The 24373-nt window shown below is 40.4% G+C and overlaps 2 protein-coding genes across 2 annotated transcripts; both read right to left on the bottom strand.

The window, feature by feature from the left end:
- Window positions 1–2352: 2352 nt before the first annotated feature.
- LOC117058660 (vomeronasal type-2 receptor 26-like) lies at window positions 2353–13145 on the bottom strand. Its single transcript, XM_033169977.1, has 5 exons — window positions 12818–13145; window positions 11671–11962; window positions 9949–10809; window positions 4934–5060; window positions 2353–3254 (listed from the first exon to the last, which is right to left on the bottom strand). The coding sequence occupies exons 1-5, from the start codon at window positions 13039–13041 to the stop codon at window positions 2353–2355; spliced, it is 2406 nt and encodes an 801-aa protein (XP_033025868.1). The 5' UTR covers window positions 13042–13145.
- A 3005-nt stretch (window positions 13146–16150) lies between these two features.
- LOC117057460 (vomeronasal type-2 receptor 26-like) lies at window positions 16151–17050 on the bottom strand. The gene has a single exon (XM_033168307.1). It carries the CDS (start codon window positions 17048–17050, stop codon window positions 16151–16153), a length of 900 nt encoding a protein of 299 aa, XP_033024198.1.
- Between the last annotated feature and the right edge of the window lie 7323 nt (window positions 17051–24373).

Below are 24373 nucleotides of genomic sequence, written 5' to 3'. Positions count from 1 at the left end.
ATCTCCTTGACTGCAAATGCCAAGGCCACGATGTGTTGGTAAACCTTAGGCACCACCCTAGAATGACAATTGTAAACAGTATCAGAAGGAACTGATATATCCTTTTACATATCAACACAGTAGTTAATCATTTTGCGTTCAGTGGAGTTAACTCTCAGTCCATTCCACTGCTGAGTGGTTCTTATAATCAGCAAGGTCTTCCTGATGTTTACCCAGAATCTCCTTTCTTGCAACTTGAATCCATTGGTTCCGGTCCTACCCTCTGGAGCAAGAGAAAACAAGCTTGCTCCATCTTCCCGGTGACAGCTCTTGAGATATCTGAAATTGGCTATCCTACATCCCCTCACTCTTCTATTTTCATAGCTAAACATACCCAACCCCCTCAACTTTTCTTCCTAATGTTCGGCTTCCAGACCCTTGATCATATGTGTCACCCTCCTCCGCATATGTTGCAGCTTGTCAATATCCTGAACACAACTAAACACAGTACTCCAGCTGTGGTATGAGCAGGGCAGAACAGAGCTGTTCTATCATTTCTTTTGATTGGGGCACTACACTTCTGTTGATATAAACTTCTTGATCCTTTTAATATGTACTACAGTGGTACCTCGGGTTACAGACTTAATTCATTCCGGAGGATCTTCTCTTAACCTGAAACCGTTCTTAACCTGAGGCGTGCTTTTGCTAATGGGGCCTCCCACTGCCACTGCCCCACCGGTGCACGATTTCGATTCTCATCCTGGGGCAAAGTTCTCAACCCGAGGTACTACTTCCGGGTTAGTGCAGTTTTTAACCCGAAGTGTTTATAACATGAAGCGTTTGTAACCCAAGGTTTGACTGTATTGGCAAGCTAGGTGTTCCCCATCTTCTATTTGTGCAGGTCTTATTTCTTGCCTAAGTGCAGAACCTGGCATTTGTCCCAACTGAAATTCATTTTGTTAGTTTTGTCCCAGTTTTCCAATCTGTTAAGACCAATGGTATCTAGACCAGGGGTTGCTAATGTGGTGCCCATAGGAACCCTGAAACCCCTGAGGTCTTCCAGTGACACATCCAGGTCTTTCCCTGACATTTACAAAGTTTCTGAGCTCTCTCCTGCAATGACCCCTTCCCTAGTCATGAAGCAGTGATGGTGGTTGTAATTCACAGAATTCTATGTTTTATAATATATTTTAAAAATAAAAAACTTGTCCAGTAGCACCTTAGAGACCAACTAAGTTTGTTCTTGGTATGAGCTTTCATGTGCATTCACACTTCTTCAGATACCTTTATAATATATGAATGCTTTATAATAAATACCGTCATTGTGAAACAAACTTTAGCCTAAGAGCAGAAAATGAAACGATATGAGCATCCAGGTTCAGAACAGGTTCTTTTAATTCATTCTCACTAACACTCCTGTTCACATAAAGTCTATCAAAACCGGCTTTTCAAAAGGGTTATCTCAGGCACACAAATATATATACATTTCAATACATTTATATTCATTTCCCTATCGATAAATTGGAGCCTCTACAGTATTATCTTAATTCACAAGAGATTCCTATGGATTTTTACATCAGCATATGTCCCACTGAAATCAAAAGAGGTTATCCCTAGGTCAATGGGTAGAAATTTGCAGCCTTAGTGATTATTCTGAGGCTGCAACTCTTGGTTTGAACATTCCTCTGCAGTAATAAATGTGAGTCTTAGTTCTTACACAAGCTCTTCAGGCAGCGCTGGTGGGGGTTCCTCAGTGAATGTTGCTGGAGAGGAGATGAAGCCACCATGGGAAACAATACCACCAATGAGGAACTCTCCTGGCTGATGGAACGTGTGAAGTGGACGGTGTGGACCTTGGAGCCTGCATTTTGCTAGGTGAACCCTACATACTTTGTAAGAAAACAGTTCCAGCAGCAAGACCACTAAAACCACCATTCTCAATTCAAAGGCAACTGGTTGTTCCACACAGAAACCATGTTTTCTCTTCTGCAAGATAAAAAAATGTCTCGTTTAAATGGTAGTTTATTTTCCCAAGACAACGCAATTTGGGAGTATCCAAAATGAGACTTGTGGATCACAAGTCTGATTAATTCTGATTAATTTTACCATATTTTGCATTAGGTTTGCCAGTGGCCACTGTAAGTCCACAGGGTTTTTTGAGAAGCAGCAGCTCAAATTATAGCCCTGTTAATCATCAAGCATGAATGTAGTTATTCATCCAATGCTAAGGATTCCCTCTGGAATTGCTGAAGAAAATGTGTTTGCCACATATTCAAAACTGTTATTTTTATTACCCTTTCATTAGATAATAAAGGACCAGTGGTGTATTGATGAAGTTAGAAGTTAGAAGCTCATTACAGACTTTTTCATGCTTTATTTCTTTCTTATTGTAAGCATCCCCCTGCTGTTTAACTCTGGCCTCACCAAAATGATATAACATTTGGGGAAGAAGATGCAGCCCAATAACCCAAAACTAGAGGCCAAAATAGAAAAGATCTCCACAGCCACCATGTACTTTCCCTTGGTACTTAAGTAGGTTGGAACAAAGGACAACCACACACTGCAAAAGACCAAAATGCCGAAGGTGATAAACTTGGCTTCATTGAAACTGTCTGGTAACTTCCTAGCTAGGAAAGCCACAGTGAAACTGACCATGGCCAGCATTCCCATGAAGCCTAGGACACAGTAGAACATGGTGACTGATCCTTCGTTACATTCCAGTACAATTTCTTTAGGCACTGAGTGCTTGTCTAAATCAGGGAGTGGGGGAGCAACTATCAGCCAGGCGCTGCAAATCATCATTTGAATGAGGAAGCTGAAAAGAACAATGGAAATGGCCAGATTTCCCCCCACCCACCTCCTCATTCTGGACCCTGGCTTGGCAGCCATGAAAGCTAGAACCACTATAGTTGTTTTTGCTAAAATGCAAGACACTGCTACTGAGAAGATGACTCCAAAAGCAGTTTGTCGAAGGAGGCAGGTTATTTTTGTGGGCTGGCCAATGAATAGCAAAGGACAGAGGAAGGAGAGAATGAGGGATAGGAGGAGAACATAGGTGAGGGTCCGATTGTTGGCTTTGACTATCGGAGTTTCTTTGTGCTTGATGAAGATCCTAAGCACCAAAGCTGTTATGAAAGTCAATAAAAGAACAAAAGTGGCCAAGCTGATTCCCAGAGGCTCATTGTAAGTCAGGAAGCTTATGTATTTTGGGAGGCATCGATCTTGGCCAATGTTTGAATAATGATCTTCTGAACATTGAAAACAGTCATCCATGTCTGAAAAAAACAAACAAACAATGAATATGTTTACTGAATGTGTTTAGAGTTCAGTGGTGGTAGGGGGAAAGGCTTCCACAGCCTTTTGTTTTTTATCCCACTTTTTTAGTCGACTCTTCAAAGCCATCAACAACATTTAGAAAACACAGCAGATCAGAAAGCAAAAAAACCAGGACTTTGAACCAGCAGCAGGCACCAGATGTTTCTTTCTTCAGTTAGCCCTGTCTTTAGCCAACTGAACCAGGCCCTGGTGTGGTCTTTGCTTGCCTCTTTTGCTCTGTTCCTTCTTCCCAAAAGGCCAGTGTCTGTTGGCCCATGTAGACTAGGCCACATTGGTCCCCTCACATCTGACCATCTCTGATTCAGTGTCATATTTGTAGAAATAATGCAGATAGCTGCACACTTTGTAACTACTTCAGTATTTTGGTGGAATACAACTAAATCTCAGCAGGCTACGGTCCCTCCAAGTGTTCCTATTTTCCATGGATGTCCCCGCTTTACAGAAGCCATCTGTCATGGTGCCCTCAGAGCACTCTGAGGTCCCTGACAGAAGCTACACCCACGAGACTGAGCTGTATGAGAGGCAGTAGGATGGGATTGAAGATGGAGTTGCTGAAGGGGAAGGAGGCAAAGGAGCGAGCAGGGGTGATTTGTATTCCCAGCCCATGGAGGGGGAGGAGGATGTGGTCTGGGAGGGAACGCAGGAAGAAGAGACACAGGAGAGAGAACAGGCAGATTCACATGCATTGCAAGTGTTAAGTTCAGGGTCAGAGGCAGAGCAGATGCATGAATCTGCACGCTCAAGGCCTCTTGGGAGACTTCGGGAACACAGGAAAAATGTCGTAAAGATCCCACACTTTGTGTGTTTTAGACAGAAGAGGAAGTCAGTGGTCCCAGCTGACAGCTCCGAGGAAGACTGATTTATGCAGGCTCCCACCTGGGTTGTATAAACAGCAATAGGTAAGGAGTATAAAACCATCACAGTGTTGAGGCTTCTGTGTATGTAGAGAGCTCAATTTACACATCCCTGATACCATCCTGGTTTCTGATTTGATCCCAGAATGCCCCACTTTTCCTTAGAATGTCCCTATTTTCCTCAGAGAAATGTTGGAGAGTATGGAGTTATCTGACCCCTGAGCCATCTGTATAGAGAAGGGTTTTTTAATGTCTAATGTTTTTATCATGCTTTATATCTGTTAGAAGCCACCCAGGGTGGCAACCCAGTCAGATGGATGGGTTATAAATAGTAAAGTTATTATTATTATGGAATAGGACATCCCTATTTTGATGAGAGAGTGTTGGAGGGTATGAGACTAGAATTGGTGTCTCTACCCTTTCTGAACTGCAGCTGTTACTCAGCTTATTTTAAGGGTGAATCAGTGTGCATGATGAAGGTGATCAGTGGAATAGAGGAAAGATTTTGACAAGAAAGTTGTGGCTCATGGTTTAAGCAGATCAGAAAGTTTGTTTTGATGACAGAAAGGGCTCTGTTTGCCTGGACCTGGTGTTTGGTAAGTCCTTAGCTGAGCTGAGAGCATATACAGATTAAATAAAACACAACTCATTAGTAGCCCAGAGTCACCTTCTTGAACATTTATATGCCCTAGGGAGGGTGAAAATAATCTTTGAAATAGGTGGCATACAAACATCTATATATAACATTAAAAAACCTTTCTTACCTTTCAGATTGGAGATCTTTCCTTCTGGACATGGAAAGCAATCATAGCAACAAAATGGCTTCCCTTCCTTCTTGGTCCGACCATAACCTGAACTGCAATGATCATTGCATATAGAAATGGGCCGGGTCTGTCCATGAATATCAGAATATAATGTTTTAGGCAATAGCATAAACACTAGAGAGTATTACGAATGCAGTGGACTTTTAGAACTTCCACCATGACTTGAGTCCTTGGCTCACATTATGGTATGGTTAATTTATATAACACTTTTTAGATCAAAGGCTACAAAACCAGTTAGCAACATAAATACAGTCGTATATATGTCATTAAATCAAATGATAAATCGTCATTAAAATCAACAGCACATTTTAAAACAAACCAAAGGAATGTACATCAAACAGTAGAGGTGGCCTTAATTGTTGTTAATTGTCGAAGGCCAGGATAAAGAGGTGCATCTTCACTAATCAATGGTAATTATAAAATGAGGATGTTTGACATGCCTCTGTGGGGAAGGGGACATATTTTGGGAGCTGCCACAGAGAACACCTTTTCTCATACTGCTATCCCCCAGGTTTCTGAGCGTGGCAGAAGTACCAAGAGGGACCTTTTCCTTATCTTTAATACCCAAAATAGAAGACCTTCAGTTATACAGGGCCTCAATAATCTCATAAATAAATATATTATTTATAAATTAATAAATTTATTTACCACCTTTCAGTAAAAGGTTAACAACACAACACAAAAGTAAACGTCTATTGGAAGAAGTGTGCTGTCACCTGTTTAATATTGCCAAGTGCGTAAAGCTGAATACCCACAAGTTGAATGTGTGTAAGTAGCGAGTTATCTCCCTCCCTCCCTCCCTCCCTTTCCCCTCCCCCGCATGTATCTGTGTAGATAAAAAGGTAAAGGTAAATGACCCCTGGATGGTTAAGTCCAGTCCAAGGTGACTATGGGGTGCAGAGTGCATCTTTCTTCAGGCTGTTTGTCCACAGACAGCTTTCCGGGTGATGTGTATGTATTTAATGTATAATTATTATTATTATTATTATTATTATTATTATTATTATTATTATTATTTGGCCTACATAACTAAACTGCTTCTGGTGCAACGGAACACCGTGGTGGAAGCCAGAATGCACAAAAATGCTGTTTACCTTCCTGCCACAGTGGTAGCTATTTATCTACTTGAGCTGGTATGCTTTCAAACTGCTAGGTTGGCAGAAGCTGGGACCGAGCAATGGGAACTCACCCCATTGCATGGAAATGAACTGCTGACCTTTTGATTTGCAAGCCCAAGAGGCTCAGTGGTTTAGACCACAGTGCCACCTGCTTCAATCAGCTGACAGTAGTGTTCAACATACTTACCTATCCTGCCATCACATTCTAAACAAATGAAAAAGGTGTTTTAGCAAAAAACAAACAAACCCAAAAACATAAAAACAGTGAAGGATCATGCCTAATATTAATCGGGAGTGGGTTCTAGACACAAGCTGTCAAAATTCCCTTATTCCAAATAGGATTCCTTGCAAGAAATGGGAAAAATTGACAGCTATGGTTCTAGAGTGTTGGTGCTACCACTCTGAATGAATGGTTCCTTGTAAGTGCAGAAGAAACATTAATAGGCACATGAATGTTCAGATTGAACAAGGCTCACTATATTTATAGAATACTGAGAAACAGCCATTTGAGTAACCATCTTCTTCCTGGAGGAGGAATGAACCCTGAAAGGTGCAGAAAACCCACCTGGTTAAATTGGTTGGGCCATACAATGGCATCCTCATGAATGGTGAATGATTTTTCCCGGGTACCCAAAGAGTCTATCTTCCCAATTTTGACTCTAAGAAAGGAGTGATTTGGAAACATGAGCCAGTTTATAATGTCAAAGCCAGCAATTAATTCACCATTTGAGTCAAAATGCACCATTTCTCCTGCACTGTTGTTAAATGAAATACTTCTGAGAATGTGATGGAGCTAAATAATAAAAAAATAAGAAGGAAAATTTATATAAATGTTCTAATTATGTTATCATACAACATGGTGAAAATACATCCAAGGCTCAGTATTATGAACCCATGAAAGCTTTGTGCAAGTTAATGTTAGAAACAGCAAAAGGTCACATAAAACCCTACATCATACAATATTGGCCACATCTGCACCACTACTTTAACTTCCACTGTTTTGTTGTTGTTGTTCAGTCATTCAGTCGTGTCCGACTCTTCGTGACCCCATGGACCAGAGCACGCCAGGCACCCCTATCCTCCACGGCCTCCCGCAGTTTGGGCAAACTCGTGCCAGTTGCTTCGAAAACACTGTCCAACCATCTCATTCTCTGTCATCCCCTTCTCCTTGTGCCCTCCATCTTCCTCAACATCAGGGTCTTTTCCAGGGAGTCTTCTCTTCTCATGAGGTGGCCAAAGTATTGGAGCCTCAACTTCAGGATCTGCCCTTCCAGTGAGCTCTCAGGGCTGATTTCTTTAAAGATGGATATGTTTGATCTTTTTGCAGTCCATGGGACTCTCAAGAGTCTCCTCCAGCACCATAATTCAAAAGCATCAATTCTTCGGATTCCACTGTTTTTCTTCCACTGTTTTGGCTTACACTAAAGAACCTTGTGCACTGTAGGCTTAGCAAGAGAGGTTAAGATTTTTCCATCAAGTGACCTCTACTACCTTTAAAAGACCACAATCCCCATGGTTTAAGTCTGTGGTATGGAGTGAGATATTGTGGAGTGAGATATCACGACTGCCAACAATATGGTTGGCAGCCCTGTTGCTGCTTCAGGTTTTTTCAAAACTGCAAGGAGAGGGGCAGTGATACCCTCTTCTCCTTCTCCAGTAAGGCACCCATGGAAGGGCTTTGGCTCACTGGTGACTCATGCTTTAAATGCAGAAGGTTCCAGGTTCAATCCCCAACCTCTTCATGTAGGGCTGTGAAAGGCTTTTGCCTGAAATACTGGGGAGTTGCTGCCAGTCAGTGTAGACAATACCTATTAACATGGACCAGTGGTCTCTACTTGGTATAAAGCAGCTTTCTATGCAATGTAAGACACTCTGGATAAATCTTTGATACCCTAGCCCCAACTTGGTTATATATTTTGTTTTGCTTTTAAAAACATATTTCAAGCCCACTCTACACTTAGAAATCCTAGAATGAAGTGAAATACATAATCAGACCTAAATGATACAGCTAAATAAAACATTAAAACATCAACAACAGAAGTCACATGGATCCAATATGTCAGGCATGTTCATCTCCACCAAAGAACAGATGAACTTAAAACTAACCAAAATTTTGGTACCGGTTCTGGCCATGAAATATGGCTGCCTCCCAAGAGATCGGACCCTCAGTCGTGCCAGTAATTCAGGGTTAATATAAGGGTAATTAGCCCTGCTGACCCCCCCCCCAGGGTAGGGGGGCTGCATCACACACAGATCATCCATTATCTGCAATCCGCAACAAGATAGGGGGCAGGGACTCTGGGTGAACCACGGCACGAAGTGGGAACTCTCCAGAGTCAGTCTCACGAGCCAAGGATCCCTGTTTCTAAAAATTATTGAAATTCGAACTAAGAAATGGGTGTGTTCTAGAAAGAAGGAGATAAAAAAGATCTGCTAAATGAACCAGTCACTGGATGTCAAAGTTTGGATTTGAAAAGGACTCCTATCGTTGTGTTTTCATTCATGTGAAGTGAGCAGTTAATTTTCCTCCTATATATCTGCATCTGCTGTTATATGCCGAACCTCACCAAGAAAGAACTAATTATTTAAACGGAAGGTAGGAGGACTTTTAATCTTAACTTGCTATTTGGCTGTGCTGTCCCTGTTGTATGTTTTAATTAGACTTGACAAAAGATGAAGGAGCTGAGAAAATGTCATCTGTTGGTGTGGTGCAGAAGAGAAAGAAACGAACTCTACCCCTTTCGAGGGAGTTGAAAATACCTTTTGGATTATAACTTCGGGGGAATTCATGCAAAACAGTGCATTTGCTTGCACGGAATATTGTTATAAAAGGTGAAAGTGAAAGTTAAGCTAGGATCTACCCCCCCCCCCAGGGCCTGGGGGGCAGGTTTGGTGTCTGGAAAAGCCAAACAATCACCAAATGATTGCTGACTGTGAAATCTACCCTATGATAATGATGCTAATTTTCTTCAAAGGACTTTGTAATAACAGCTTGTTAAACAACTTGAGAGGTTACTGCGTCATAAATCTAATGAAGGAGAGTTGGAAAACAGCCCAGATATGGAGACAGGATGATGGAACGGAAGGGGGGCTGTGCTGAAAAGGAAAAAAGGAAAAGGAAAAAGGTCTTATTGAGGGACAAGGATACAATTTGGATTGTCCTCCTGCATGCTAACGGATATATGCATTTGCTCAATCTTATTGGGAGTCATAAGCCAACAACTGTTGAGATATGATAATAGGTTACGATAAGAATTGGGAAATTGGGAAAACAACAGAGAAGAAAGCAGGAAAAAATAATGGGTGGACCTCTCCCGACATCCAGAAGAAGGGAAACCTCATTGAAATTATTTAATTCAGATTGTAAAATTGGTTTCATTTTTTGTGTTTCAATGTGGCGAGATTCAATCCGATTTGTTATTAATTTGAATGTTTTAAATTGAAAATGAATAAAAATTATTTACAAAAATAATAATTAACCAAAGTTTTTATCATATAAATGATGCCACCGTCTTCTCCCATCCTCCTCAAGGAATAGTTGAATTACATACTGGACACAATATCAGAGCAGCACAATGGTTTGAAACTCCCTCCACAAAAAAGATGCACAGCTGAACCTGCCAGCTAGATTGTGAAGGGATGGAAAGAAATTATTTTACAAACTGAGAGGAGTTCTGTTAATCTGTGGAGGTAAAATAAAAGGCTTGAAGTATGGTTAAGTTATTCTATGAGATTAACTTTCTTGTTAATCTCATGGAAGGTTGAGAAAGCTCGCCCATCATTTTTGCACCAAAAGAAATGCAGGTATCTTCAGCTTTCATCTGATCAGGACATTACCTGCCACGGTTGTTGATTTGGAAGCCCCCATCTTACTCCCTCTGCCATTCCCCTGTGCTTGAATTGGGATGAATGTCTGGTGTGCAAAGCATGTGCCACCGCATAGACTGCATTGTAGATGGTGTAGCTATGAGCAGTCATTCTCATTTCAAAAACAGACACGGGAAGTGCCTCCATCTTCTCCTCCCCAGTGCAGATCTGCCCACCTATATTATCTGCCACAGAACTGGAGAATGAACAGCCAAATGACTCTTCCCAGAAGTCCTTGATAAAACCATCTTCTTTTGATGTGGTTGGGTTCTTGATCTGAAGAAACTTCTGGAAAGCTAACAGATCCACTGAGTGAATCGCAAGGGACAGAGAACCATGAAGGAAACTTAAGTCCCAATTTCTTTGAAATGGAAATGATGTGATATCCACCTGGGCTGTCATGAACCAAACTTTACTCTTGGTCCTCATTAGTATATGCTCAAAGTATAAAACTTGGGGCACCATTTTCAATGCCATCATGGAGTGAATTTCTCCATGGACAACCACGACATTCGTAGTGCTTCCCATAATAACACTGATAGCATTAAAGCCCTCTTCCACCATGTCCGTGACACCACTGGAAGATGTTAGCTTTGGGAATGTTTCTATGAAGTCAAAGCAGATGCCACTCTGGGAAAACATTGGAAGTGCATTCTCTATAAAACCTTCTGAATTTTCACTATCTTGAGAAACCACTCCAATCCATGTCCACTGGAAATGCAGCAGTAACTGGATAATTCCTCTATATTGATGGTCCCCATTTGGAAACATCTGGTGGAAGAAAACTCCTTGAGATTGTTTATTTTTGACTGGGGAAGAGCCATATATGAGCTAAGGATTTTTTGTTTTTGTTTTTTAAAAAAAGATGAGAAGAGAAGAATGGCTTTCAATATATAACAATTACTTGTGTGTACTTGTGTTTTCTTTCTTCTGTTCATTTCTGGCCAGGACCATGATGTTTAAGTAGATCCTGCAGACTGCAGGATTGAATATCTGTTCAGCTACTGCATTCTACTTTCCCTGTTCCTTTCCTGCAATGAACATACTGAGGAAGCAGGCTCCTGCAACTAGCAGGATTGAAACCTCAACTCACCAGATGCTCAGCCTAGGGTATACAATTGCTCAGTTTTACTGCTTGCTTCAATCCACTGCTTGGTACAGCCATGTGAATACAAACCACATTCTTCCTACCAAGACCGTGCCCCAACAGTCTCAGATCACCTCTGCGGGCCAGACCCAATCAGGGACCATTTCTACCTAACAGATCTAGTTGCACCAAAATTTGTCCAGTTCAGGATTTGGGCTTTAGCTAAATCTGACCCATCTGTGTGTTAGGAATGGGAGGATCTGTCAATATTTCTCTTAAGTTTCTTATTGAACCACATCAATTAGATTTCTTTTTAAGCCTCATGAAAATTTCTCCTGAAACTTGTATGCAAATTTTGCCTAATATGCACATTTTTGCAAAGCAATAATCACTGATACAATGCATTTTAAGGATATTTTTACTAACATATATATTTTTATGCACAGTTTACCTTAATCTGTGCATTTTTGGACACATTATTTGATTGGAGAATTGCTTTGCAAAATCCGGAGAAGTGGGAATTTCAAAGAATGGCTGCATTTCATATATTGCTTCTGAAAGCATGAATTCGGGGAAATTCAGGTGTGAATGTATTTAGATCTTACTTGTGGTATCTTGTAGGTAGACAGGATGGGTGCCATGTGAAGACAGACATTAGAGTTAGGTCCCCCAATGACTGCTATTGGAATGCTCTCAGCATCACATTTATAGTTAGGGATGGCCTTGGTCCTTCTTGAGAGAAGCTCCATTGAGGCTTCATAGGTCCAGCTTGCACTGAAATGGCTGTTATAAATGTGGAAGCCCAGGGTGACGTTGGGCAAGATCTGGGGAGTTTCATTGATCTCCTTTACAGCAAATGCCAAGGCCAGGATGTGCTGGTAGAGGTGAGTCAGCACCCTGTATTGAGAGTTACATGCCACATTACAGATCATCTGCTTCAGATCAGAACATTGACTGCTTTTCAGTTCAGAATCCAGTTCAGATACTGTACAAAAACAGGTTGTAATCTCACATCTCACAGGCGTATCAAAGTAAATTGGCTCACGAATCTGTGACCTCTCTTAAAACCATCTCAACTTCCAGGACTTCTTAGGCAGTCTCTTAGTATATCTACAGAAGACATAATTCAATAAGGTTTTTTATTTATTTATTCTAGCCTCTAGGGAATCTGGATGAGATGTTTTGTATGTTTAATATCTGCTGGTCAAAAGTTATTTGTAGTCTGCATGTTCTTCATTTACACAGAATTCACACCCTAATAAGCAAACACCAATGTAGCATTTTTGTTTGGGTTTTTCTTAGAAGGGCTATAAAATTACATAGGGTCACAGCAGCCACTATGGAGAAATTATCTTAATGCTCCAGTTTTAAGTATATCCTGTGGATGTCAGCTTAATTTATAACGTAAAATATATTTCAAGCCTGTTTTGATGGCTTGTGGATGTCTGCATGCAGGACTTGACATGTGTACAAGCAGTTGTTCTGGAAAGCCAATATTTTATGCTTGGTAAATGTTTCAAAATTCTTCAAAAAAGTTTGTGTGAAGAAAATAGTATTTGAAGTGGTGAAATTAAAACACTTTTAAATTTATTTTTGTTTGTGGAATGTTTGCTCTTTTTGAAAAGCAAAGAAACAGATTAATGCAGAAAGAGGGGGAAGAGAGATTTAGGAGTAAATGCATGCAAAAGTGAGCAGACCAGACACATTTCATCAGCATATAATATGTTTTTTAAGAAACATTCAACTACTTACATATGGTCATCTGAAAATATCTGAGATGGGTGTTTCACAAAGGATAGGGTATCTGAAAATATGTAGATCTGAGAAATAATGCCAGCAATGATGAGGTCTCCTGACTGATAATATTTGTGCAGAATAGGGGCAGGTTCTCTGATGGAACACTGAGAAAGAGGAAGAAACTTGCACATCCCCTGCAGCGGCAGTAAGAGCACCAGCAACCTAAACACTACCATCATGCAAGGGATTATTCATTTAGGCACAAGTTCATCTCTTCAGTTACTGTCATTCAAGTGACTGTGAGCAGTAGAGACTAACTTGAATGGTGACTCACTTAGCTGATTCAAAGCCATACTAATGAGCCTCTGTATACAGTATCTATAGACCCAAACATCTATACCTCATAGTTATTAATAAGACCTGCAGTCTTAGTTTCATCATTCTGCATGTGGGCAGAGGAGGTCCCAAGGGAAGGGGGATAAGATGTAATTCTCAATAATCTGGTAATTACAGGTGGGGTAATTACAGATTCTGTGTAATATTTTAAGGAAAACATGACTTCACATCTCAGCCAAAGTCTCTTCTTTTGGGAGACATATATCCTGGTCATTGTTTGGATACTGATCTTCTGGACATTGAACACAGTCATCCATGTCTGAAGAAAGGAAGGAAGCACGGTCATTAAAATCAAGGGAGTTATGGGTTATATTTATGTGAATGTACTCTGAGTTATCACGCATTTCTATACCACTCATGTAGCAACTTAAAACACATCATTGAGAATTGTAACCTATCAATATATTAATTATTTAGATGCAATTAAAATCAATAGGATTTGACAGATCGGTGTAGATTGACGTGATGAAGTACTTTATTATTCTTTATTTCGTAGTTTTACTTGTTCCCTGCGGTTCAGTTCTGGCCTCAGCAAAATGACAAAGCATTTTGGGGGAAAGATGCAGCACAGTAAGCCACCACTAGAGGCCAAGATGGAGGAGATCTCCATTGCCACCATGTATTTCCTTTATGTTCTCAGATAAGTTGGGACAAAAGACAACCAAACACTGCAGAAGACCAACATGCTGAAAGTGATAAACTTGGCTTCATTAAAATGATCTGACAACTTCCTAGCTAGGAAAGCCAAAGTTCAGCTGGCAATGGCCAGGAAATCAATGAAGGTCAAAACAGAACAAAACATGATACAGTATTTCATTGCATTCTAGTACAATATCTTCAGTGATCGAGTGCATTGTAACATCTGGGAATGGAGGACAGGTTGCCAGCTAGTCAGTAATAAGAATAGTCTGAACAAGGAAGCTGGAAATAACAATGAAGGTTGCCAGTTGTTTTCCCACCCATCTCCTCATTCTAGAGCCTGGCTTGATAGCCATGAAAGCTAGAACTGATACACAGGAAACTGCCACTGAGAAGATTGCACCAAAAGTAGTTTGTCATAGGAGACATGTCACTTCATTTGGTTTGCCAATAAATAGCAAAGCACAAAGAAAGGAGAGGAGAAGAGTGGAGAACATAGGTGGGGTTCCGATTATCGGCTTTGACTATGGGAGAACCAAAGTTGTGATTAAAGAAAATGAAACTGCAAATGTGATCAAGATGATCCCCAGAGGTTTATTGTAAATCAGTTAGTTTATGTATTTATGGAGGCGTCCATCTTGGCCAATGTTTGGATAATGATCTTCAAAACTTTGAAAACAATCATCCATGTCTGAAATCAAATATGAAAAATAAGCATAAAATGGTAATTAAGTATGGCGTTCTGTTCCTGAATGAGGGTAGTGAACTCAAAATATCAAAAGTTTATTTTGCAGTAAAAATAATAGGAAATTCTACCTCCTGCATAATCTGAGCTCAATGGCGTCAAGGGCCTTCTATCTCATGGGTTCCAAGCAAATTCAGAAATATAAACAAACCAAAAGCATCCTGCTAGCGCCTGAAGCTTTCGAAAGCCTATATGTCTATTTATTTGTGTGTTTGGGGGCTGGGGCTTGCACAGTCTTTTAGTTTTAGCTATTCCAACCCACTAATATTCTTATGCCCTATGAATTTGTCTGATATTCTCTTCAGCCACCCAAGTTACCTCATGTGAAGTATATGGAAGACAGCCCTGGATCGTTTGACCCTTTTATTAGTTCTCCTTTCCCTCCTATAAAAACTACACAAGACACTCTCTGTTTGAAGTTTAAAGAACAAATAACTTTGATTTAGTATTCTTGCAGTTGTAGATTATTATGTTCAATGCAGGTAGGTGATACTTAAATTGCTAAAAAGTTTTACACAGATTAAGCTGTTACAGACTAACAGCAGCACCACACAACAAACCTGCTGCTCTAACTTTTAAGGCTGTTCAACTAACTGCCATAACTGCCACAGTGTGTGTGACATCCCAGAGTTCTACAGTTCTTTCCATTAACCCTTTACATATGATTTGTGGATGCTAACATTTCACAATTTTGAATGTTAGAGCAATTAGTTTAAGCATTTAAAAGGCTGATGTGAGCAAGCTGGATTGTTGTCAATCTATTTATAAAATAGAACACATCCATGTATTAAATAGGTGGCAATTGTCAAATAGAACACATCTACCTATGACATTCTTTATCTTTCTGGTTTGAAATCTTCCCTTCTGGACATGGAAAGCAATCATAGCAGCAAAATGCTTTCCCTTCTTTTTTAGCTCTTCTATAACCTGAACTGCAGTGATCATTACATATGGAAATGGGTCCTATCTCTTAGTAAATATAAATTAGTTTTTAAAAAATTAAAAAAAAATAGGTTGTGGAGTTTTTATTTCATCATTATTTCTCTGTAGTGGAGGAATGGGTTGATGCTGTCATAAGGAAATATAATGAATTCTTGGGTTCACATTGCATTTATGTGGTTAACTTCCCTTTACCCACATTAAGAAAACATTAGACAAAATACAAATTGCAACACTATTGCTAGAATTCCGTACATTTGGCTTCAGCGTTCTAATATCCACTTCAAAATCTGGATACAATGTGACTTTATGAAATTATTCAATATATCCCAAAAGGAGGCAAGATGATAGTTCTTCTACTCATGAGTCACTAAACTTTGACAGGATTCCTAGGAGCTGACAACTTATTGATCCCCCAACACGGAAAATGGCTTTTTCAGAGCATCAGAGGTTAATCCCCTGTTCACTCTTTTCTCAGGAATGAATTCAATAGTTAATATTTATGATTGGCTAATCACCACATCTAGAAAAAATTATATAAGGCAGCTGCTGAACACGTATTTGCAAATATTCTACTGTACACAAAGAGAAAAACTCAAAATACAGCAAAGGATAGGTTTCTTACTTCTTTAAATTTTTTTCCTTATTAGCTGTTCCCTATTGTTCAGCTCAGGCCTCAAAATTATTATGTAACATTTGGGGGCAAAGATGCAACCCAGCAACCCAACACCAGAGGCTAAGATGGAGAAGATCTCCACAGCTACCATATATTTTCCCTTGGTGCTCAGGTAGGAGGGAATAAAGGACAGCCAAACACTGCAGAAGACCAACATGCTGAAAGTGATGAACTTGGCTTCGTTGAAACTGTCCGGTAACTTCCTGGCGAGGAAAGCCACAACAAAACTTACAGTGGCCAGGCAGCTCATATACATGAGGACACAGTAAAACATGGTCACAGACCCTTCATTACATTCTAGTATAATTTCTTCTGTCATTGAGTGCATGTCCATATCTGGGTATGGGGGAGAGGTTGCCAGCCACACAGTACATATGCCTGCTTGAACAATGGAGCAGGAAAGGAGAATGGAGTGGCCTAGTCCTTTCCCAACCCACTTCCTCATCCTGGATTCTGGTTTTGTAGCCATGAAGGCCAAGACCACCGTGAAGGTTTTTGCCAGGACACAAGAAACAGCGGTTGAGAAGATGATGCCAAAAGCTGTTTGTCGGAGGAGACACGTGACCTTCTCTGGTCGGCCAATGAAGAGCAATGCACAAAGGAAGCAGAGCAGGAGAGAGATGAGGAGAGTGTAGGTGAGGTTTCGGTTGTTTGCAATGACAATGGGTGTGTCGTGGTGTTTTATAAATATACCTAGTACCAGAGCTGTGATCAAGGAAAGGGAAAGAGAGAAACAGGCTAAACTGATGCCCAAAGGTTCTTCATAAGACAAGAAGCTGATATCCTTGGGTAGACATGCATCCCGATTCTTGCTTGGATATTCTTTGTCTGGGCATTTCTTACAGTCATTCATATCTGGAAATAATAAGGAAATGACCTTTAGCTCATATCACGTCAACTTCCTGAAATGTTGACTAGTTGTCAGAGAAGAAAAGAGCTCTGCTCAAATCAAAACACATGTTTAATACTGTCTGATGTTCTGTAATGTTTTGTTGGATTTAATCGGTTCAGAGCTATTTGGTCTGTAAATGGCACAGCCAGGGCTATTCCTCCTCATGCTTTTGTAACGCGTCATTACACTAGCCTGGGTGTAGCCTTTGTAAGTCAGAAGGAATGAAAAGCCCCTTCTAGATTAGATTTGAATCACATACCACCTGTCTACTCTCAATGCATAGTCATTCTCATTTGATTAACATATTTAGACTATCTGAAGGGCAATGATCACAAAGAGGTAGGATCACACATACAGTAGATCATCTCCTCTTTTGAAACTTAACCAAGCCTGGGTGTAGCCTTTGTAAGTCAGAAGGAATGAAAAGCCCCTTCTAGATTAGATTTGAATCACATACCACCTGTCTACTCTCAATGCATAGTCATTCTCATTTGATTAACATATTTAGACTATCTGCAGGGCAATGATCACAAAGATCACACATACAGTAGATCATCTCCTCTTTTGAAACTTAACCAAGCCATCCTTAAAACACCTTTGAATGCTAAGTACCGAGTCTGGATCTATTTAATATATTTATTTCTTTTACCATCCTGGTTTGCAATCTTCCCTTCTGGACATGGGATGCAATCGTAGCAGCAAGGTGGCTGTCCTTCCTTCACTTTCTTGCTGGATCCTGAAAGGCAACTCTCAGTACAGACCGAAAGAGGCTGAGTCTAATCCATAAATGAAAGAGCAGAAGGTTCATCAAGAGTCTAATGAGTTTGGAATCCTTTATTTTCTCGAGCCTTTCTCTATGTTGCTGAACTCACACAGCATTTCAATAATATGTAATGGCTATACAGAGAGAAATTGTTTCTTCTCGTATTAGTAGTAGTAGTAATGTTTGAAGTTATGTGTCCATTAAGGTACACTTTGAAGTTACTCTAGTTTTCCTGTTAATTTTGTTATAATTCTTACTTTTGAGTATGTTGTCCACAAGATAGACAGCTCTAGAACTGATTTTGGTGCCAGTGGTTACACCTATTCTTGGACCCATCAGATGCTGCCTGGGGAAGAGTTCAGAATGTGCCACCCAGAGTGGCTGGGAAAACCCACCCAGATAGGGGTTGTTGTTGTTGTTGTTGCTGCTGCTGCTGCTGCTGCTGTTGTTGTTGTTGAATTCAATCTTTTTGAATTCCATTAAAAATATTCTGGACAAATACATGAACTGGATTGAAGCTATGCAATGCCTATGAGAATTATTGGAATGCTGTAATACAATTCTCAGCATGATAAGGAAATAATATAACTTTGAAATGTATTTTGAGATCCTTCTATTTAAAAAGTGGTGCATGTATTCCTAATGCTCTGTCTCTTGCTCTTCACACCTGCTCTCTGTGAGCATGCATACCCTCTTGTGCTGGGGAAATGTACCCAGAGGCTATATTTGGCTGAAAGAAAACATGCCATCCTCTCTCCAGGCATTTTCATAGAAAAACTGATATTTGACCTGGACCTAATGGCCGACATTCCGATGAAGGATTGTGTGATGCAAAATCACATTTGCATGGATGCAGCTTGCAGTGGGGTCTGTAAATGGTTGGAATGAGGGTGAGACAACCTAGCTTCTGTTATGTTCGTCTGAAGTAGGATTCCCTGAAGCAATATTTATACTGTTAGCCTTGCTTAACTGTATTTTGCAATAAAAGGGTTTTTCTGTTTTGCAGCCTCCTTAATAAAACATTTGCCTTGAATCCATGTGTGGTTTCTAGCAGTAAACCTTTGGCCCTTAATCTGGTACCTCGATGCTTTGGTCATACACCACTCATCAATTTACGACTCAAAAGATAGTGAGTAGACCTGCAGGTGGATAATGATTGCTTATTCAATACTGAATCTCTTTTGAATTAGAAAGCAATGCAACCCTACCTGGTTAAACCAACTGTGCCATGTGATGGCATCTTTATTAAGGAGTAATGATTGGTCTGGTGGAGCCTGTGGATCTATCCTCCCAACCTTCACTCTGTGCAAACTTTGGTTGGTGAATATAATCCAATTGATAATATCCAAGATAGATGCAGCCTCTCCATTCTGGTTGATGAAGACCACACCTCCTGCTGCATTGTTAAATGAGATGCTTCTCAGAAAGTGATGGAGCTAGATTGAAAACAGAAAGGACAGGTGTTTCAAAAAGACTGCAGTCGAATGCAGGGAGGAGCATTTTTTCCCCAATGAGAAGAGCCTACAACAAATAGTGGGGGTGATTCAGTCAATTGTCAGTGGATTCAGATCTAAGCATGGAGAGAGCCAACCCATTTTCTTTCAGACACATGTATCTCTCTCAGTCTTTCTTACAACCCTTCTCCCTCTGAATGCCCACAAGTTAAATATGTATGAATAGAGAGGTTTCTCCCCCTCCCTCGTCTCCCAGAAAATCTCAGAAGACACGGCAGTGGTGCGCAACCACCAGTTCTAAGGAAGGATTTGGTTGATATGGTGTAGAGGGAATGCTGATCATATCTCCCAACCATTACCACTGCTTCCTATATATCAGGGGTGGCCAGCTCCTAAGAGACTGTGATCTACTCACAGAGTTGAAAACTGGCAGTTTTGGGGGGTTCAGGTCGTAGTTGTTGAGCTTTTTTAGGGAGGAGGAAGAACCGTTTTTTGGGCATCAGGTCAAAAATGTTGAGCCTGCTATATATGAATGCAGCGGCATCTCATCTTACAAATACTTTCTCCTGAAGCACAGGGCAGTACCTACTCAAAGAAAGACACAACCATCATGTCCCTTTTTATATGGTCTGCTGCTGTTTGCCAGCAGCCCAATGTGTGGGGAATTATCTAGGATACCACCATATCTGTGATACCTCCTACTCTGTTAGCAGAATTATAAATTCAGTTCTGGTTTCTTCTTCCTAATACACCTTCCCAAAAGTTTGGACTCTGAGAGGAAAGAGCAACCTGATAGGATTTTGGGAACCCATAGAATGTCAGGAGATAACAGGACTTCCCCAGTTGAGGATGTTCAGCCTTTACCTGCCAAAATGGTTGAATTGGATTCTTCCCTCTCACTCCGTATGCCATTCCTCTTTGTCTGAATCTGGATGTAGACATGGCATGTAAAGCATGGGCCATGGCATAGACAGCACTGTGGATGCTGTAACTGTGGCCTGTCATGCTCATTTCAAAAAGTGATCCAGGGAGGTCCCCCAGCTTCTCTTCTCCAGTGCAAATATTCCCCTCCACCTTGTCTGCAGTGATATCTGGGAATACACATTCAAAGGCTTGTTGCCAGAAGTCCCTGATAAAACCGTCCCCATCTGTGCCGGAAGGGTTTCTGTGCACTACATACTGATGAAATCCTGGTGGGTTTCTGAAGTGAATTTCAAAGGATATAGCACCATTGAATATTCCTGAATCCCAATTCCTTTGAAAGACAAATGAAGCAAACTCAACCTGGGCTGTTATTATCCATACTTTACTTTCTACATTCTTTGTCATGTCATCATGATCTGAAAAGTATGAAAGCAATCTAAAAGTTCCCATGGAGTAAGATTCTCCAGAGGCAACCACTACGTTAGCTTTGCTGCTAAAAATTTTCTGGTTTATCATTGACCCCTGATTTAACATGCCAGTAATTTCTGAAATAAAACTAAAATTGGGGATTCTTTCTAGGAATGCAAAGCAGACACCACTCTTGGTAAACATTGGGGAAATGGTTTGCACAAATCTTTCTCCATTGTCATTGTCTGTTGCAACGACTCCAATCCATGTCCACCTGAAATGCAAAAGCAAAGAGAGAATTCCCTCATACTGAAGGGCTTCTGGGGCTGCCATCTGGTAGAAGGGAAGCCCTGGGCTTTTATCATTCATCACAGGAGCAGAGCCATAAATGAGCTAAATAGGGAATGGAGGAAGAGAAGAGACAAAGTAATATTTGCAGAGTTCTATCAAACTATTCATATACATTATGTGGTGAATCCTGTTGGTCAGATATGCCCGAATTTGCCATCCACCCAATTTGCCATCCACCAGGCATTGCATGCCCTGTTTCATTTACACAGATGACACACATGCAGATGGTCTGGAAATTGGGATCATCTCCCATTCCTGCTTGTTAAACATTTGTTCTGAGAGGTGCATTTTCCCTATTATATTTTTAAAAACACAAACAAAACCCTTTGGTGTACTTTCCCATTTGGTCAGGGTAGACTGATTGGAGAGACACACCATGTCCTAAACAGAGGATTGCCTCACATTGCGTTAGACATTATTTACTGCAGCCACATCAGAATTGCAACTTGGGTCAGATACACATTTCTTCTCTGGAGCTTTTTTTGTCTTCACAAAGCACATACCCCAGCAAACAGCAGAACTGCCATTTCTGTCTTTTCTTTTTCAAGATTTCATCTATGAACATTTATTTCACTTCGGAACCAGCTGCTCAATACTATTGCTGTTCTCCTGCAGAACTGTACTGTATCTGTAATTTGCCATAACTCCAGATTGTGTTTAATTTGACAGCCTTTTCGCCTAAACATCCAAATATTGGGTGTGGTGTCATGAAGAGGAATAATTATTGTACTTGGACATACCTGTGAATTTTTTCTCCTGTAAGCAATTCCCCCACTTCCAATGCAACTCAATTCAGATAACATTCTCATTTAGCAGTAAATGCAGCATATCCAAAAATGGCTGGTGAGAGTGCTGTACATGGTTCTGCCCCCAATTTCATCCTTGCTCTGAACTGGTGCTGTGAATTCAGCCTCATTCTCTATGCAAGCTAAGAGAGGTATTGTACATGGGTGTCTTACCTGTGGAATCTTATAGATATCCAAAACAGTGGCCACATAAAAGGAGATTTCAGAATCAAGTCCCCCAATGACCCCGGCCAGATTATTTTCAACATCACATATATAGTTAGGAACTAATTTCTTCACCATGGATAAAAGCAGCAGTGTGGCAAGATATGTGCTCCTTGCACTGATATAGCTGTCATATAAGTGAAAACCCAAAGTGATATTGGGTAGGATGTGAGGGTCTTTGTTGATCTCCTTCACTGCAAATGCCAAGGCCATGATGTGCTGGTAAAGCTTAGGCACCACCCTAGGATGAGAGTTGCAAACAGTATCAGAAGGAACAGATATGATTAACAATAGTTAATCATATCGAGTTCAGTGAAGTTAACTCTCAGTCCATTCCATTGCTGAACAGTTCTTATACCCAGTAAGTTCTTCCTGATGTTTAGACAGAATCTACTTTCTTTCAACTTGAATCCATTGGTTCAGGTCCTAACCTCTGGAGCAAGAGAAAACAAGCTTGCTCCATCTTCCTGGTGACAGCCCTTGAGATATTTGAAAATGGCTATCCTACATCCCCTCAGTCTTCCATTTTAATAGGTAAACATACCCCAAACCCTTAACTTTTCCACATAAGGTTTGGTTTCCAGACCCTTGATCATATGTGTCAACGTCTTCTGCACATGTTGTAGCTTGTCAGTATCCTTCTTAAATTCTGCTGAACACTACTGAACACAATTCACCAGGTGTGTTCTGCGCAGCACAGAAGAGATCTCTTCTTTTTTTTTGGTTTTTTTATTGGGTACTTTGCTTCTGTTGATGTAGACTCCTTGATCCTTTTCACATGTGCTACTGGCAAGCCAGGTGTTCCCTATCTTAGATCTGTGCAGCTGGTATTTCCTGCCTAAGTACAGAAACTGACATTTGTCCCTATTGAAATTCCCAGTTCTTCATTCTGTCACAGAATTCTATACTACATATTATTTGCCGTCATTTTGAAACAAACTTCAGCCTAAGATCAGGAAATGAAACAATATGAGCATTCAACTTATGTAAAGTTTTTTTAAAAAAAATTCTTTCTCACTAACACTCCTGTTCAGAAGTCTATCAAAATCGGCTGTTCAAAAGGGCTATCTCAGACACATAAATATATATACATCCCAATACATTTATATTCATTTCCCTATCGAGAAATAGGAGCTTCTAGAATTTTCTCTTAATTCAGAAGAGATTCCTATGGATTTTTACATCAGCATATGTCCCACTGAAATCAAAAGTGGTTATCCCTAGGTAAATGGGTAGAAGTTTGTAGCCTCAGTCATTATGCTGAGGCTGCAACTCTTGGCTTGATCATTCCCCTGCTGAAATGAATGAGTGGCTTAGTTCTTACACAAGCTCTTCAGGCAGCACTGGTGGGGGTTCCTCGGTGAATGTTGCTGGAGAGGAGATGAAGGAACCATGGAAAACAATTCCACCAATGAGGAACTCTCCTGGCTGATGATAAGTGTGAAGTGGACGGTGTGGATCTTGGAGTCTGCATTTTGCTATGTGAGCTTCACATACATTGTAAGAAATCAGTTTCATCAGCAAGACCACTAAAACCACCATCCTTAATGCAAGGGCAACTCTTTGTTCTATGCAGAAACTATGATTTTTCTGGAAATAGTATATACAGCTTCTCTAAGATAAAACTTGTCTCATTTGAATGGTAGTTAAGTTTCCTGAGAATCTGCAATATGGGTGTATCCCAGACACTATTTAAGTAATTCTGGTTAAGTTGCAGTATCCTTTGTGTTATGTTGCCAGTTGCCAATGAAAATCCAGAGGGATTTTTGAGGAGCAGCAGATTTAATTATAGCCCTGTTAATAACCAAGGAGGAATGTAGGTATTCAGTGCTAGGGATTCCCTGTGGAATTGCTGAAGGAAATGTGTTTTGTCACATATTCAGGACTGTTATTTTTAAATTTCCTTTCATTAGATAATAAGGGACCAGTGGTGTATTGGTGAAGTTAGAAGTTAGAAGTTCATAATTCAAGACCTTGTAACCAATGGAGATCCCAAAATGTAGTATGGTGTAGTCAGGATCTTGGAATTTGGCTGAGCAGACCTGGATTAACACCAGCCATGTGGCATGACTGCAATCCTACGCATTGTAGTTACTTGGGACTAAGCTTCCATGGTTGTTGTTTTTTAAATCACTTGTAAAATATGGTGAATTTTACAACAATATCTTTAGTAGTCTGAAATGCAACCTTTAGCTTTTAATTCAAAATTTAAAACATTTATACAGAAGTGTTCCTTTTTAAACTTTAGTATGAGGGGGAAAGAACATCAAATTCAGAGAAGAATGAACTTGGAAGGGTGGCTCTGCCATGGTTCGTGCCCACATAGTTGTCTGTATTCCTTGTTGGTATCAGTGTACTTTGTCAGTGTAAAGTC

This window comes from Lacerta agilis, chromosome 14 (genome assembly GCF_009819535.1).
Source record: "Lacerta agilis isolate rLacAgi1 chromosome 14, rLacAgi1.pri, whole genome shotgun sequence".
Taxonomy (NCBI): Eukaryota; Metazoa; Chordata; class Lepidosauria; order Squamata; family Lacertidae; genus Lacerta; species Lacerta agilis.
This window is presented reverse-complemented; position numbering and strand designations above follow the sequence as displayed.

What these genes read in the sequence shown, in the direction of transcription:
- LOC117058660 (XM_033169977.1), bottom strand. Translation starts at nt 13,041, where the DNA reads ATGATGGTAGTGTTTAGGTTGCTGGTGCTCTTACTGCCGCTGCAGGGG. An exon ending in CTACCTACAAGATACCACAA is followed by an intron (nt 10,810 to 11,670) that starts GTAAGATCTAAA and finishes AAAAATCCTTAG; the next exon opens with CTCATATATGGCTCTTCCCC. An exon ending in AAAGATCTCCAATCTGAAAG is followed by an intron (nt 3,255 to 4,933) that starts GTAAGAAAGGTT and finishes TGTTTTTTTCAG; the next exon opens with ACATGGATGACTGTTTTCAA.
- LOC117057460 (XM_033168307.1), bottom strand. Translation starts at nt 17,050, where the DNA reads ATGAATGACTGTAAGAAATGCCCAGACAAAGAATATCCAAGCAAGAAT.